This window comes from Bombus pascuorum, chromosome 1 (assembly GCF_905332965.1).
Source record: "Bombus pascuorum chromosome 1, iyBomPasc1.1, whole genome shotgun sequence".
NCBI lineage: Eukaryota > Metazoa > Arthropoda > Insecta > Hymenoptera > Apidae > Bombus > Bombus pascuorum.
The window spans coordinates 30853458-30871320 of record NC_083488.1 but is presented as its reverse complement, the minus strand read 5'-3'; the positions used below and the strand labels follow the sequence as shown (position 1 = coordinate 30871320).

Genomic DNA, 17863 nt, shown 5'->3' with positions numbered 1-17863 from the left:
TAGAATTTTAAAGAATTTTGAAACTGAACACTACGTACTCTGTGCTTCTATCTTATTTTTCAACAATACTTTGGTTTCTGACGTCTTTATGAAACGTCTACAGCAATCGTATAAAAATATTTTCAAAATAATCAATTTATTTCAATCTGTCATATTTATCATGAAAACAGGAGCCGAGGTCTGAAATTATTCTCGTACGTCTAAACGCGATTTAAAATAGCGCGGATAAAGGAATTAAATCGAGCTATCTGTGTCAGCATTTACGTATCCTGTTTTTCTCAAGTGGTTACATTTCGCTAAATTCTTAAAATCTTATCCCGCGCAGCTTAACGAATTAAGAGCTTCTTTGCGGTGAAATTTTTCGGCTTATCTCGCGAAAGCTAAACGCATGGCCATTTTGTCTCTTGATTTTTCTACTATAAAAGAAACAACAAGGAGAACCGTTTATCTGCAAAGCTTTAAGCATGGACGAGTCTTTTTGTTAATTGTAATAGTACTAAAGTGATTTATAAAAGCTCACTGTAGACATCAGTGACCGTTACTTTTATACTTCATTCTGTCCGAACCACCCAGACCGACTAGATCTTCGCGATATTATCACCTTTTTTACGTATTCGTAGATAACAATGTTCCGTGTATATTTTGCACATTGGTATAATCCCTTATGCTTCTGATATAATTTCTTTAAGACCTGTTTGAATTTCGTCAGGATTTTTCAATTTTAAAGATTTCTTTATTATAGATACGTGGCGATGGATTGTTAAATAAATTATATTCGTAATAACATTAGCGACATCGACGTTTGGAAGGTGTCGTACATGTAACAAGTGGATATTTCATAAGATATTTTATCAGTTGATATTAAGAACTGACTCACTTTTCAATTATTCTTGTCCGAGTCGCGTTACTATGATTTCATTCATAGTACGTACTCGTTTTATAAACAGATTCTTTCGAAGAGATTTTAAAGAAATTAACAGAAGATAAAACATTAAAATAATTTCTCCAGTTGTTTGACTCACTTTATCCGATAATTGTATCTAGCAGTTACTGCTTACGGGTAAAATAATTGCAAACGTTTCTAAAAAAAAAAAGGAGCAAATAAAAAGAAACGGTCAAGACACAGCTGTATGAACCTTGTGAAAAGAAACTGTACGAATCTGCATTCGAAGGCTAGGCACGTTCCTCCGATCTTCCCTGCAGAGGCTCGTTTCTTTTTCCGCGATAGGACCGTAAGGGCCGCAATCTATGTAGGCCAGTCGGTCTAACCGCAATCGGAAGCCCGTATATCGAGTTGGCAGCCTAGAGTTAGTGGTATCACCTTCACCGTCAAGGTCTCGTCTCCCGCCATTTCGTTATCATCGTTGCCACTTGTCATCGCGAACAAACTTGGTATCCTTCAGTAGCGTATTAGTTCACGGGACGATGACAACGTGAAACCATCTACCAACGAGGGAGGAAAGTATATTTTTTATCAGCGTACGTGGAGTAGCGTATTTTGAAAAACGCACGGAAGAATCCACATCGAGGACGAAGAAAAGAGTGAAAGCTGAAGCAGCGACACTATCGATCGTTATTAGGCTTTTATTAGACGGAAGTATCGCCGATAGCTCCCGCAAAGGGAACATCTACACAGGGGGTCGTGTTAACTTAAGTGAAAATATCACCAAGAGGTCCGTCAGGGGCTGACCACCTCCTTTGCCTTAATTCCCGTACGATCCGTCACAGAGTCTGATCGGGCTGCTGCGAGAAACAGGATGTTCTTTATTCTCTCGTCCTTCGTTCCTCGTGTTTCATCGATTTCGACCAACAAAGACGTCCCGTTTTGTAAAGGACAATCAGTGAAATTTACGTGATCGATGGTCGTGTAGTGTATTTAACGGGATAAAAGGATCTTCTCGAGGAACTTTTCGATCTAATGAACTGTGTTTGCGGTCTTGTTCGATGGTAATGTTGGATTACGAAAGTGTTTCGCGGAGCTTGTTGCATGCTGGAAGACGAAACTCGTTGGAAAATTATCGAACAATCGTGGCTGGAATGCAGAACGGCGTTCTACAAATTCCAACTTCCGAAGCTTGATAATGGTCTGACCGGAAGGGCTTAAGCGGCACGCCGGATGCCGCGCCGGTATATCGCGTGGATAACGATATCCCGCGTGTAGCTACACGTCACGGCTCTGTGAACAGGATCTGCAAGTAACGTAGAAATTGCGCACCAACGAATTTCGCTACTCTTTTTTTTCTACCGACGTTTGGTACATTTTTTGGAAACTTTTTTAAAATCGACGAAAATAATATTGTTATCCGCTTTACAATTTTTTATATCAACGGTCGATCGTTGAATCGTCGAAACTGTTCGATATACGAATAGGAAGAAAAAGAAAATCAAAATGGAGGCTCGTGAAAAATCCACCGAATGGGCTCTACTATTCCCTCTGAAAGCAGGTTTGTTCGCGATGAAGTCCTCCTTGTCTTCAAAGAGCGTGCATCGCGAGAAAGAACGAATAGCCAAGAAGAATCAATTATTAAAGTCGAGAATTCGCCGTGGATCTTCTTTGTCGGACTTGGACAAGCTACAGTGTAAGCCAGTGCTACCAGACGTGATTAGATCGACGGAGAAATGCTCCGAGTCTCTTCCACATTCGCCAGCTTTGTCAAGAACGAACCTCCAACTGGGAAATTTGTACGTGAGAGATAGTATAGGCGATCTGATGAACATGAAAAGGTATGGCGCGTCCACGTGGAGCGTTAGAAGCGAAAGTTTGATCGCAAAAGTGGTGCCGTTGAGTACGGTGACTCCGAGACACAGTCCGCCGATGGAAAAGAGCATGGAGGACCTCGAGGACGAAATGCAGGACGACTTTCATGTATCCGACAAGCCTCTAACTTGTGCTCAAAGAACGCAGAGGCTCAGCAAACTCATCAAGAAACACAGACGCATCATGGTCTTCAGTCCTAGAAGCCTGAAGCGAGATCTCGTAAGTTAAGGCAAACATTCAGAGACCGAGAACATGATTGAAGTTTTAATGACTCTAAGCTTCGCTTGAAAATGTCTGAGAGTGGTTTGCAAGATGCCGGACTTCTCGCGGTTGATAACGTGGCGATGCCATAGTATCAGTTGCTGGATAGACTTATTTTGAGAAAGGCAATTGTAATTGAAATGTAATTAAGCGTGATATTGGGTTGTCCGAAAAGTTTCTTTCGTTTTACGAGGAAATAATAGACGCACGGGGCTTTTTGTTTTATATTATTTTGTCGAATTACGTACGATCCATTTTGTTTTGTTAAGATAAACATTTCACAGACTTGGTTTCACGTTTGTATGAAGGTGCACTGTTGTAAAAATCACGTTTGCGAAAGAAAGACACTTTTCGCACAACCTAATGCGTATTGTTTCTAGAAAGAGAATATAAGAGGCAGAATAGAGGAATTTTTATGTATCCAGAGTTGTTGTTTCACGATTTTTAACACTGTTTGTAGATCGTTTAGAGCATCGTAGGAGAAAAGACATAAAAGTCATGCTTTTTATTTAGTATAACAGTATATCGTTAGTTATTTTCATAAAACTTGGTGAATTGGTCACCTGTTGGCAAAGTTTCATATGTTTGCACTGAAGAGGTCGTTCGTCTTTTTACTTATACATAGTAAATAACATCGAAAAATCAGAAAATTAGAATATTTATCACGTATTGCGTGCCCAACTTTACGTAGGATACCTTGTTCTTTTATTTCTTCCCATTGTTACGTCGTCACATTTATACATTCAACGAGATCGTGTTCACGTGTACGCTAAAAAGCGATGTTATCGACCGTGTAAAATGGAGAAGCTAAAACTAGAGACGCGTTGTTAAATTTGAAACAGCTTCTGCAGTCGTGGCGAGAGACACTTACAGGGACTGAAACATTCATGGTACATCCGTCTTTCTCACTCTCTTCCGTAGATTGCTGTATTGGCAGATGGCCTGCATTCTCTTCCCAACGCTCATCGTTATGGCCGTTTTTTTCGATAAATCCTTTCATCCGACGAGAAAAGCTTGTACTTTGCTGTTTTAGTCGAAGGAATTAGCCAAGAACATATTCGTTCTTGCGACTTTAGAATTTTATCTTTTCATATGCAATAGGTGTAGAAAATATTTTACAGCTTCTGGAGTCTGCAGATTATTTGAAGATTAACTTTACAAGCTTTTTGCTGACTGTATCATTTTTTAAACCTTATTACGAACATGATTAAATCTTTTAGAATATCATTCTTTTTACCCCGTAAGAAAAATTATTTTCTGCCGATCATTAATAGAAAAACAATTTTTTCCGAAGAATTTTGTGAAAAAATATGCAATGTACTGAAAGTAGAGGCCTGCCTTATCCGAGATATGTTAATTCATACCATTCGTAAATGTAGAGTGTTGGTACAGCATGGAAGGGTTAATAAGATGTTGGAATGTTCAAAGTTATTTAAAATGTACTTGTCACCGTAAAGCAGCAAACTTATTTCTGCCGTTTGTGTGCAAAGCACTTTGTAGCTTCTCGAGCTTGGAGATTATCCCGGGATTTAACTGTAGGAGCTCTTTGAATACATCATTTTGTTTCTTCGGCAAGTTCTATTGTAAAAGTGGATAGTAGGATAGATGGATATATATATAGATATTAAAAAATATTTGTCATGCTTTATCGCATTTATAATTTATGTCATATACTTTTCTTCCATTTTGTAAGATCATTTCAGCGGTCATGAGTACATTAACGCAACGTTATGTTGCTTTTAGCTTGAAATTCATAAATTCATAAAAATTGTTGTAATATGAGAAAAATGTTCGTTTACTTGCAAGTAATTTATTCTGTTTACAAGCTTCGTTGAAGCTTAATTAAACAAATATTTCATTGTAAAACCCCAGATGTGCGAATGAAAATATTTTTGCCATTTACTTCACTCTTTCATCTCTACGTTAATCAACAAGATTTTCAAAAATCTTTATAGTTTGAATAGATTCAACTTATTAAGACTCTTCGACGAATAGAACTTGATTTTAAAACAAAGCATGCATTTATCGAGGATTTTTGTTAAACGAACGATTGAGAAATCAAAGATTTGGTTGATAAATAGTTGCGTAATGTTATTTATACGAAAGAGCGATCGTATTCCCTTCGAAATGTCCTTCTTCTTCATATTCTGCTTTCCTATTACGTTTTGAGATTTCTCTGAAATTTCCTCTTCCTTCCATGGCAACCGCCATCTCGAAACATGTTTTAGATACACGTACACACTTTCCGTATGTAAATACTTTTCAACGTTCTGCATGTGCTTCCACTTTCAAACACTTGACAGTGCAAATACTTCTCGATATAACTTTCAACGTATTGACATTTTACACGATACAATTGTCTATACAGATGTGCAAATTATCAGACCAAGATTATAAGAAAGTAAGTAACAGGAGATTTCTTCCGAACAATGCTTTATTCCTAATTTATAAACACGAGTTTGATGCTTTACGAGGTTCGATTGGAACTTTCTTTCCAGGAAAAGTCTTCTTCGAATATTCCAAGTTCATGTAGCAGAAAAAATCAACAATCGTAGGAATTTCGGACAAATTGGTGGAAATTGTCTGAATTAAAATCGACGAATGCAATCTCCGAAGATTTAACAATCTACTAAAATTCAACAAACATCGCGTGCGCCCTTGTGTTCATATTTTATGCATATAATTAAAGTAATACGTATTAAATTCTATCACAACGAATATCTTGAATCTTTAAGATGAGAGTAGCGGTATGAAATATTTCCATCGTCGTAATTGATGCTAATCCACGAAAATTTAGACATCGAATTAGTAAGAGATTATCTTTGAGCATGTCTTTTTAAAAATTTATAAATTCCAGGAACTGTTAATGGGGTGTCCTGAATTAGAATGTTCTAAAATAGCGTGTTTCTGTGATTTTTTTAGGAGGGAAAGAAAGAAACGAAGTTATTGAATTTTGAGGTATGGTTTTATATATATTTAACGAATACAAAAAAATTTTTTTAAAGTAAATAAAAGAATTATAACAGATTTCTAAGCCTATTTCATGGGCGTCTTGTCGCTGCATTCTTCAATCGGTGAGAAAGATCCACCTAAGAATCGTGAAGAAGAAATCTATTAATCGATAAATTATTGTATAAGGAGATCTGGATGATATAACATTGTGCTTTTGACTGAGATAATCGTGTGATATGATAATTAAAAATCGTTCAAGGTACAGTTTAACTCAACCTAATTCTTGACTGAAACAAAAAACCAAAAAAGGTTTAAATTATTATATATTTTTCATCTGGGTGAACTAAACAAAGGCAGAAAAAAGTTTATTTAAATAATTGTTATAGCACCTTAATGTTTACTTTTTTTTTAAACCCGCCAAAATTTTTAATTTTACATTTTTTTCTGTATTTTTGAACATCGAAATAGATCCGAAAGTTAATCTACTCGTCGTGGAAAGATCATCAGAATAACTTTCAATTTAGGACTTCTTTTTCACTATTCTGTAGAGATTGCTTCAACGCAAGTTAAATGAATGAAAGTTTAATCCAGAATTTTGAATGTTTTTGACGCTACATCGCAGCCTATAGAAGAAGATGGAGAGTGAGAAGATCGTTTCACAATCGTTGAAGATATCTGCGATCTCCCTTGAATTTTTGAGTAGGCGACCAGAAATTCTCGGGGAAAATCCTCGACACTTGAACCACTGCTCGACAATGACAACCTCTTGTCAATTTGCATAGTTTTGTACGGTCACGTAGCTTCTGGTAATTTTTCCTCTTCCACGTGTCACTCGCGGAACACAAGCCACGTTTGAGCTTTTAACTTTTCTCTTGCGATTCCCCGGTCGTTTCTGTGCGTCGAGAGAACTTTTTCGGTTACTCGTTTCAATGAATGTTCGTTTTGCGAAAAAATACAGTCTACAGTGTACACGCGGTGGTACAAAGTTAATGAACGAAATTCTTTGTTGCGCCGAAATGCATGCCGATCAAAGAACGAATTTGGCGTTAAAATATAGCGATTTTTTTCTGTAATATTTCGCGTTATTTGCTCAAAGAGTCGCAGAGCCGTGAACTCGCGTAATTGACTAATTTGATTAGGTACTGTCGGCAAAAAGCAGACGTATTTTTTTTTTAATCAGAGGCAAAGTTATTTCGATATTGGATGTCGGAACTCTCTCGCACAGTCGAACTATTATTGATGAAATTTGATATGTCACGAGTTATTAACATTAATAAATTCCCTGGCACTTTACAGCAATAAGCTCTATAATAAAGCAAAATGAAATTTTACAAATTGCAAGTTATTTGATTGGTTTATTTGACAGAGAATCGTAAAATCGTGAAGAAGAAATCTATTAATCGATAAATTATTGTACAAGGAAATCTCGACGATATAACATTGTGCTTTTGACTGAAATAATCGCGTAATATGATAATTAAGAATCGTTCAAGGTACAGTTTAACTCAACCTAATTGTTACCATCAAATTGTAAGCTGAAGCGAAGTTTCAAGTGAACTGTATGAGATTAATTTCTCTGGATCAACCACGTTAATTAGACTTGAGCATTGCCTATCACAAGATTACGCTCATCTCGACCTCTGTTTAGTAACTTCTCATTGAATAAACACAGATCAGAAACAAGCTGTAACTATAATTCTATTTGAATCTCCATTATGCGATATAAATATTTATTAGTTATTCAACTTGTTAATTAATATCGCGCCCTTAGGACGAAGTATCTAGAGTCCTGAATTTCTGGTCCCGGAGGTATTCACCAAAGTCGATGATATCCAACAAAACTTTCTGTTAAATTTTGTTTAAAAATTCAGAAACCTTCTTACGAACTCGTAATTAGCTTTAGTATATTAAGTTTACAATTGTCCGCGCTATTAATAACGTAAAAATGAAACTCCAAATATCTTGAAAAATTATTTTGATGAAAATTATTTCCTTCCTTTTTCTTATAATACGATATATGTGTAGGTATATGATTTCTAACGAGAGTATCTGGTGCGATGTTTAATTCCGTAGGGAATTACCTATATCTATAATTCTGCAGCGAGGATTACCGTGTAGATAAAGAAAAGACTCACAAGGATAATCTTCTTTTATATCGCTATAACATCCTTGGAATAGTTAATTCTAACGAATAATCAGCACCAATGATCAAAACGAAGGGAGCAATTACATTAAGCAGAACGAGAAACCGTTGCCTAACCTGAATAGTCTTGTCCTAAACGAGGCAATCGTCCGGCAAATGGAAGGTTTACGTTCGAATTTCGGTCCAGCACTAGCGATTCGATTGATCGATCTCTTCACGTTATATGGAATGTAAAAGGAGGTTCGAACAATCAAAATTTATCGTCGTATCAGTAATACGACGATCTTTCTTGCACCGACAGAGGTGTAGAAATATGTGCTGTTTGTGTGCCAACCGCGACCACCATCGTATCTGTGGCTCGACTTTCCTCGCGGAAATATCTACGTGTGAGAAAGTTGGCAGACTGAAGAAAACTTCGTCCTTGCCATCTGTGCACTTCCTACGATTCCCAGGGGACTGGAAAAAAAAGAAAAAGAGAAATTCGACGACATACGCGACATTACATTTTTCAATGCTTCGATGACCAGGGAAGTTCCTCCTCGAGGTATCTTTCTCGGAAGGATACTTCGAATATTTGTCATCTCATATCTTTGAACGGGAAATTTGTAGCTTCATGTTGTAGGAGAATTTGAAGTATTTTCCGCGGTAATTTTAATCGTGCTTTAATCGTTTTTATGGAGAATTATAGCGTACTTAGGGAAAGAGGTAGGAATATGACTAGAGTGAAATAAATCGGAGAATATTTCTGGTGGAAGTATGGCGAAGAAAGCCATGGTAGACATAAATAGCTCGGAGGATACTGCACAGACACTTTTCATATTCAAGCGAAGTAGTTGTGATCGTTCTAGTTGTAGTCCTTAATTTTTAGAAAGTATTTATACATCACATTCTGCGAGAAATATATACAAAATTTGCTACAAGTAATTTGAAAAGTACGCGTTATGAATGTCAGAATTAATACTAATATTATACGCTAAACATATTATCCGTGATATTAAAATATATTTAATTTCCTCGGATTTCCACTCACTGAAATGCACGCGTCGTATATTAAACTTTGAAATCGCTAGATATAGAAATGAAAGGTTTTTAAAAAGATATTAACTTATAATTTTGTCAAAATTAAAAAATCGGATTATTGAAAAGTTGAAGGAAATAGGAAGAATGAAATGAAAAATTAAAGAAATTAGAAAATCCGAGAGATCTTTTTCGCAGAAAATCAACGAAAATACGATAAATCGCTATTAATATATTTGTCATTAATCTCAAATGAATAACGAAATTAACACAAGATTCGATATAATTGTAATTCGGATATAGTTGGAAATTTTTGGCTGGTAATGCGCGTTAACGAACTTAACACCCATCGTGGCCTTATCGCATTGACAACAGGCTAAAATCAATTTCCTGTCTAAGCATCCTTCTCTCTGGCTGTGGAACATCGTGTACGTAATTACGACCCTTTCGACGTGCGAACAACACACGGAGGAGCACGTGTTTTCGCAGGCAAACACATTCATAACACTAGTTCAACTATCGTGCCACCCTCGACATCCTACTATGCAAGCACGTAATCGAACTCGTGGCGGACAGCTTTATCGAGAAGAGGGTGCTCAAAGGGATAAGAGATCCTATATCAAACGCGAAGTCGATGGACAATGTCGGCAAGGAACAGGAAAACGATCAATCCGGGATTGACTGATTCCGCGGTCAACTCGAGTCTTGGTTTGCAAGTCTTTCACGAAGTGCGGTTAATCCTTCAGACTCTCGTTAACATAGCCATGATCGACTTGTAAGACGCCAGTGTAACAAATGACGTGGACGAAAAGCTACGTTTTCTATCGAGATTGTTCTTTGGATCGTCTCATAAATTACGCGTAACATGATTTATAACATACAAATTTTCTTTATCATCGTTGAGAGAATTGTCTAACTTTATGGTTTCAAGTTATCGTATTCTAAGAAAGCCTTCTTAAATCTCCCCATAAGAAATACTGTAAGCTTCGATATTAAAAAATACACGTGATAAAAGAATAAATGATTGGCGTATTGTTACAGAGAAGTGGAATAGTTTGGTAAAATATTAGAATTTTTTAGGTAGTACTTGTATGAAGTATACTTGTTGGTCAATTATGGAAGAACGTGGTATATGTTAAAGAAGAGTTCTCGTGGCAAGTGCTCGTAAATTTCTACAGTTTCAGCCATTAACATTTTAAGTAAGCGTATTACCGACTCCTTTAAACAAAATATTGTACATTACTGTAATTTTACACCAAATCAGGTCGTCGATCAAATTATTCAAACGTACGAAGAAACTCGTTTTATACGCTCTTTGCGGTTACTCTGTTTCTCCGTAATTGGGCTCTATGACAGACCACGCAACATATTTGCAAGTATATAAGCTTTCTTGTAACTTGTGTACAACTAGTCACACGCATAACCATACACGATCCTCCCCTAAAAACATTTTATCGTCTATCCGTATCAAATCCCTTTTCGCTGCTGGAAATTATTTATTTGGCGGAATATTTTTGTACTTTGAAACGCAATATCTTCGATGGAGACAGGATAACTAAACTGCCAACTTTTACGCATTTATGGGAAACTTGAAGGAGTACAAATACACAGAGCGCGCTTAATATTTAGAAACACGTTTATAAAATAATCAAAGTATCGCGATACTCGTTATAATATTTAGTAGGCGAAATGATTTTCCGTTTATGTGCTATTCTTTCAGTTATTTTCGTACAAAGATGAATTTCCATAGATATCCGCAATCTAGAGGTAACACACGACTCTACGAAGTCATCCCCTTGAATTTTGTCTAGAAAAATAAAAAGAACATTTGCCTTTTAATTCTCGGTATGAACACAACAGTCCTGGACTGAGTTCCTTTCAATTTCCAACGATTTCGTATTTACAGAAGAGATTGCTCGATGCAAAAGAAATTAAAAGATGCCCCGGCTCGCTTTGAAGATGTTCATATCTGTTGAATCGGTCGAATTGCTTCTGGTTCAAATCCCTGGAAACGTACCCTTTTATCTGTTTCGTCAGTCAAACGAGACGGCAACTATCTCTTTCTGTGCTCTGACAATACTTTCTTCTCCTTGGCGACGATATCCGTCTTGGGACAATCCTTCTGTAAGATTGTTTCGTGCGATCCTATCGATCGGGATATCGCTTTGGATATTCTCGGTTAAAGAACGCCAGCTTAAATCCTCAATTACGTTTGATGTGGATGAAATCTTGTCCTGTGATCGAGGGTTGTTGTTCTTCCCTTTCAGTCTGTATACTAAAGATCGTCCGACGCAATGTTGTTAGCAAAATTCTACAGTCCCTAAACCCTAAATCTTTGCCAAAGGAAACGACTCTCTTGACTCCTTTTATTTCGCTCATCCATCTGCTATTCTCTCTTGCGTGTTTCTAGAGGCATTTTCGGTACCGTAGGTAGAGCTCATATTTATTCATGATATCCAAGGAAATAATTGGAACAACCTTTCACAGTTGTTTCTATTTACGAGCAAATTTTGTCAAACTCGCGGTACTGCGTCTGAGCGTGGTTAATTTAAAACAATAATGTGTTTGTCGATACAAATTGCCTTTTTGCGTTTTTAATTTATATCGTTTAAGCTTTACCGTTGAAGTTTACTCCCACCATCTGCATACATTTCGAATGCAAGTGTAATTTATTGCCTTTTGCACGAAGTTTACTGTGTTCGATTGGTGGGTGTTGAAACAACGATTTAAAAATACAATTCTTTATTGAATTTAAGGAAATTCCAGGGTCCCGCATTGTAATCAATATCCTCGTTAATTTTTACGTCGATTATCTTGGCAGAATTATGACACGCGTGTTTCCACTTAATTTTTTGTCAATTAGATTTTTGCCGAGATTCGAATGAATTATTTTCATTTCATCTAATACGTATAGGAAGATCTTTCAATTTCGTATGAAAAAGCTGATTGAGCAAGCTAAAAATTGAAATCCGCTGAATTATTACTATGTACCGATCCTTTTGGAATTATTAGTCCGTCTCCTGCCACGTTACAGATGGTTCTGACATTTGACTAATTGAATGTGTGCTGAGTTTCAAATGAAACGCCCTTCAAGAAGGATCTGTATGCCAACCGGAATTCATGAAATTACGAGTATTTTAGTTGTCACTCGTAATTTTACCAGTCATGATTACATTCGCACGGAATTCTCTGAAATGTTAGCGAGCTTGTTTAATCAGATTACAAACATTTAACATTGCCTAAGGTGAAAAATGTTATCTCATCGGACATGATAATTATATCAGCGTACAATTGCTGTATTGCTGTAACAAATGTTATATATTCTTGGCCTAATCTGATTGACAAATACAATGACATTATGATCTTTCAAATTGTTCGAATAATTATGAACAATTTATAAGTGGTATATTTCTACAATATTCTCGCAATAAGAAAAGCATTTTATATGTATATGTGCATACGTTAAAATTGACAAATTAAAGTTAAAATATCTGCCAAACTAATGGTTTCTCGATATGAATAAATTAATATCTGTTTGTAGCGAATATCCAGCTGGATGGACTCTATAATGTTATAACATACGGTGTCGTTTAAAAAACTCAGTCACCTTGATATCTCAGAAAATGTAAGAAATTAGAAATTAAAATCGCATCTGTCCGATCAGTCTGTTGAAACGCAACATATTTTATTTAAGATATTTTTCGATAAAACCAATATAGGTATCGATTAATAAGTCTATTAGATAATAATCTAAAATATTAGGTAATACACACTTCTCATTAATTCACCCTGTATACGATATATCATGTATTTATCTAATTATTACTTGTTTTCTGTTACAGGTGAGTACCTTTATTTGTTTAATCTCATCCGTGAATCGGATCGATCGATCGTGCGAAATAGTCGGCGGCAGGTGAGTGTTATCTCAGCACGATGTTTTGCCCTTAATTATGACGGTAGACGAGCAAAGTCGTCAGGTGTATTATTACGACGTTGAATAAACGGTATCAGTTGTACGATACCGCCAATTTACGTCCGGTCTCTAAATTGTTGTTACAAAGCGTTACACCGCAATATAATGCCCCATAAACGATCGAGGTTTCATATAAAATCGTCGGACGAAAGTGCACCGGACGTCATGAAACCGACGAGGCGAGTACAATGTCTTGTTTCACTGTAACAAGAACTTAGGTGCAATTTGTCGGCGGACAAGGTATTTCGCGAGCAAAGCTTCACTTTTCGCATCAACGTCGTCTAATCGTGGAATCGTGCTTATAAACTGATTTCACCCGCTATATTTCGATTTATAGTTACGAATTCTAAGATCCTTGAAAAATAGATCTTCGAAACTTGTGACATATTTGATGTGTACATATATATATATATTATGGTTAAATGAAGTTTTAATAGAGAAACTACGTATATTTTATATATTACAATTGAAATTGTTGAAACGAATAAACGTTCGAATTTGCTTGTGCAAAGGGTTGAAATATCGACGATTCAACTTATGATGGTGAAATTAGCGTTTAAGATATGAAATTTTGTTAATGATGGCGAAAAGCCACTTATTTTTAGATATATCTAACTCTAATTCTTTAATAGCTACTATTTTAAACTAATATACTAATTCTTAGATATTTAGCGGAAATAGGTCGAAAAGGTAAAGACAAGGATAATAATTTGAAATTGAAATAACAAATGAAAATATTTATCTTTGATACATATATATTGTCTACTTTATTATTACAAACGAAGAAAAATATTTATCTTCCGAGTTTACTCGAGAGCGCGATATAGTTATCCGAAGAACATGTCAGAGTGACAAGTACGTTCAGTCGTACGGAAGATGACACGTTCTCGGGATGACAAGGTGATTAAACATGCACGAGACGCTTCCCAATATACTTTATCACGGGACCATATGATCATATCAACGAACAAGTGTCCGGAGATGGAAATTTCAACGGTTCACCATGAGCCGGTATTAACGAAAATTTTGAATGATTTACGCAGACTCAGCGCGAAATACGTATATCCAGTCGAGATTCAATAATTCTTTCAGTCGGTAAATGTCCTACAAATGCTATCTTTGCGTTATTGAACGAATCTCGTCAAATAAATTTCACTCCAATGACAAGTTACCTTCGTATAGTTACTGGTTTGTTAAAAATCTTTCTCTTTCAATGTTCGATTAGTATAACATTTATATTTGGTTTAGACAACAAGGAATAGGTAACTAATATAGTATTAGGTTGCCCGAAAAGTTTCTTTCGTTTCAGAAGGTGATAATAGATGAACAACAATTTCTGTTTTATATTATTTTATTGAATTAGATATGATCCATTTCGTCATATTTCTATTATTATATTCGTGCATAATCCAATAAATTAACATAAAACAAAAAACATTGTGCGTTTATTATTTCCTTATAAAATGAAAGAAACTTTTCGGACAACCTAATACATCGGAACACAGATTGTCAGAGCATTATAGTTATTGACAAAATAGAATATTATTTTTGGTAACGACTTTTCCACTATTCAGATGAAAATATCTGTGCTATCGGCGAGTATTGTTCGTTTGAAAGACAACAACAAAAAAAAAAAAAAAAAAAAAAAAAAAAAGAAAGCAGGTGCCAACGAGCCACAGCAATGAGAATTTACTGATTGGTGAATTGTGAATGGAACGTTTGCAATTGATTGGTTTCAAATGATAAAGCTAGTAATGTGCCGTGTATATTGGATAAACTCCTAAATGAAAATTCGATTACGGTTTGTGAATGCCGTATTCGATTTGTTTATCGAACCCACTATTTTTTAATTTCCGTGTTATTCGATTATATTTTCAAGTTACAGTAGATTGTGCTAATAAATGTTTCTTGTTTCTGGTTCTGCTGTCGTTTCTACTAACTTCTTTACAGAGAATATTCCACAGTTTTCATCCGTCATTATTCAACTTGTCATTCAGTTTCATTATAAATTACGATATTAGTAATTGGAAGCCTATATTTCTAGATTTTTTATTATTACAGTTGCGATCTTTTTGGTCAGGAACACGAGTAAACTTGACACTTATTTTAACGAAGAATTTGATAATTTTAAATCAATAACAAAGTATTGGAACTATCATGGTAATCGTCCAAACATCGAAAGATTTTATTACGAAGAAATCTAAATGTAATTGTTCGAATTATCGAAAATACTATAATTGCCTCAACGACAAATTTGACGTTATTGCTAACAATTTGAATAGAATCGTTCGAAATCAATATCGATCTAGTGAAAAATATTATGTTCGTTGCCTAAACAAGTCGACTTTCATAAATACGAGATAGTCTACCTCCGACATAATTCGTAATATCGTCGTATGCATTTGAAACCATTTATTACTGTTTTACCGCCACTAAGTACAATATCCAATTTGCGGTAGTATACGAATGGCGTCTGAGCTCAACGGGGATGTTTTCTAAGACGGTGCGTTTCTCGGAACCGTCTCTCACCGAATTGCTGGCTAGCGAACGTTGACTTAATGGGTGGTAATTTAAGGTCGGAGACTTAATGGTTACGAGAAAATCGACCCGTTGGGAACACAACGGGGAATGGAGTTATGGCAGCTGAACACGAGTGAAAGCACAGGATATGAAGAACTTAGCTACCATTAAGCGATGGCAGATGCACGGGAGATTGACAAAGTTGCGTGTCTGCAACCTTGATAACTATTCGCTGTCGTGTATCTTAAAATGGAAGGATTGGGTTGAAATAGAAGAAAAGAGTAATATATCAGAGTGACTATAATTTCAAGTTTTAAATTTATTACAATTTACACGTTCCATCGATTCTAATTCTTACGGGAGATTCATTAGAAAAATATCGTATTAACGTATTCTATGATTTTGGAATTCATATGACTGAAATACATAAATGTTGTTATTATCATTGTATTGATAAAAATTAGCAGTTTCAAGCTTTCTAACTGCAGGAAAAAAATCTACGCGAGAAATATTCAATAAAAAGATACGGATAAAATTAACGATATCGGTAAAATTCTACCAAAATGACGTTTTTTATTCAATTGCGTTAAGTCACGTAGAGTGACTTTCGTAATTAAACGCAATAAATAATCACCTTTTCAAAATTGGCTATTTTTAATTAACCATCAGTTGATTTCTTTCTCATTTAGTTATTTTTAAATAGTCGATCACTAAGAAAAGTTTCTGTCCAATTATTGTACACACGATAATCCTAAGTTGGAGAATTGCTTGTTTAAATTTTATGAATTCGTAACTCCTAACTTTCGTCGTCTGTGCTGAGAACGACGTAAACGTCACGTCTAGACATATTTTCTATACTTTTCAAGGCCCACGTATCTTTGATTCTACGCTTATTTGAAATTTCGAACTGACCACAGTTTATCGTAGCATTTCTACATGTTCTCGCGTGTATTATGAACTAGCTGGAATAATTTTCGCACGAGATAATTACATGGAACCTTACAATTTAATTCTCAACAGACATGGCATAATTTTTGTTCATCTTCCATAAATGAGAAACTGTATCTTATTTGAAAAGTTTGTCACGAATCACGTCTGCGTCCCAGTGACAAAGAAAATCAACCGTCGCTTGCCACTGCTCCACCTTTCGTTCTTACTTGTTTGGCTCCTTTCTTTTTTTTTTTTTTTTCTGTATTTTTCTCGTATTATCCGAAGTCTGTCAGATGTTTGATACCGCGTAACGAATCGTGATAAAAAACGATCGCGGTCGTATGACCACGTTGATACGGCTTTTCCTATATTCCCCCCTGCCCCTTATTTTCCTTTTTGTCAATTTTTTGAATGAAACTTCAACGTTGTGTGAAACGATATGCCAAGTGTGATTACTTTTTTATCTGACGCGATGTTATCGCAAACGCGTGAAATATCAAACGCGCAAACTGGTAACACGCCGGAGATGAATGCGCTGTGAACGTCAACTTCTCTCTCTTGGGGCTATGCAAGAGAGTTCCTCGATATCTGGAACTTCGTTTCGTGGAAGTTCTTTGCTGGAAACGTAACCCCTTCTCGATACGGTCGCTAGAAATTCGTTTTTGATCGACATCGAAATTCGCAGGTGTTTCTCGCGTATAGAAAATCGCTTTGGCGACCAGGAAATTGGCTTTGAAATTATAACGTTACAGGAGAGAAAGAGGAAAATCTAACAATCTATTATAACGATAAAGTAGAAGGTAACGAAAGGAAAGTAACTAGGTGAAAATAATTGATTTGATAGTACGGAGTTAAACGAGTTAACGTAACATGCGAACATTAGGACGATACGAAAGGAAACTATTACGTGCATATCAAAGTTGCACAAGAGAAATTGTGTGTTATATTTTGTACAAAGGGTGGATTATAAAATAAATGGTCTTACGTTATCTGACAGCTTTAAAACCTATGCGATCCCCGAGAGAACGCCACAGTGACAAAGATCAATGTTATATTATCCTCTCTTGGGATCTAGAACCGTGGTATGCAATAACCACAGGTTTCTACCTGTATCAGCAGAGTACAATGTTAAAAGAAAAGGATTTCGTATTGCACAGGATTAAAACGTCGACAGATGTAGAATTCATTCTGGTTTTGATACTATTAGAACTGAAATTTTAAATCTGATTCGTTATTTTACTTTGTATTTTACTGCAGAACTTTCTACTATCTGTGAAGATACTTTTGTCAGTAATTCTTTTTTCGAATG

The 17863-nt window shown here is 35.8% G+C and overlaps 2 protein-coding genes across 6 annotated transcripts in view; both read left to right on the top strand.

The window, feature by feature from the left end:
• The window catches only part of LOC132909895 (protein unc-13 homolog B), a 373086-nt gene that overhangs the window by 89583 nt on the left and 265640 nt on the right, over window positions 1-17863 (top strand). The window lies entirely within an intron of this gene.
• LOC132910001 (uncharacterized) lies at window positions 1284-2986 on the top strand. Its single transcript, XM_060965342.1, has one exon. It carries the CDS (start codon window positions 2390-2392, stop codon window positions 2984-2986), a length of 597 nt encoding a protein of 198 aa, XP_060821325.1. The 5' UTR covers window positions 1284-2389.

Coding starts and splice junctions, on each gene's coding strand:
- LOC132910001 (XM_060965342.1), top strand. CDS start 2,390: ATGGAGGCTCGTGAAAAATCCACCGAATGGGCTCTACTATTCCCTCTG.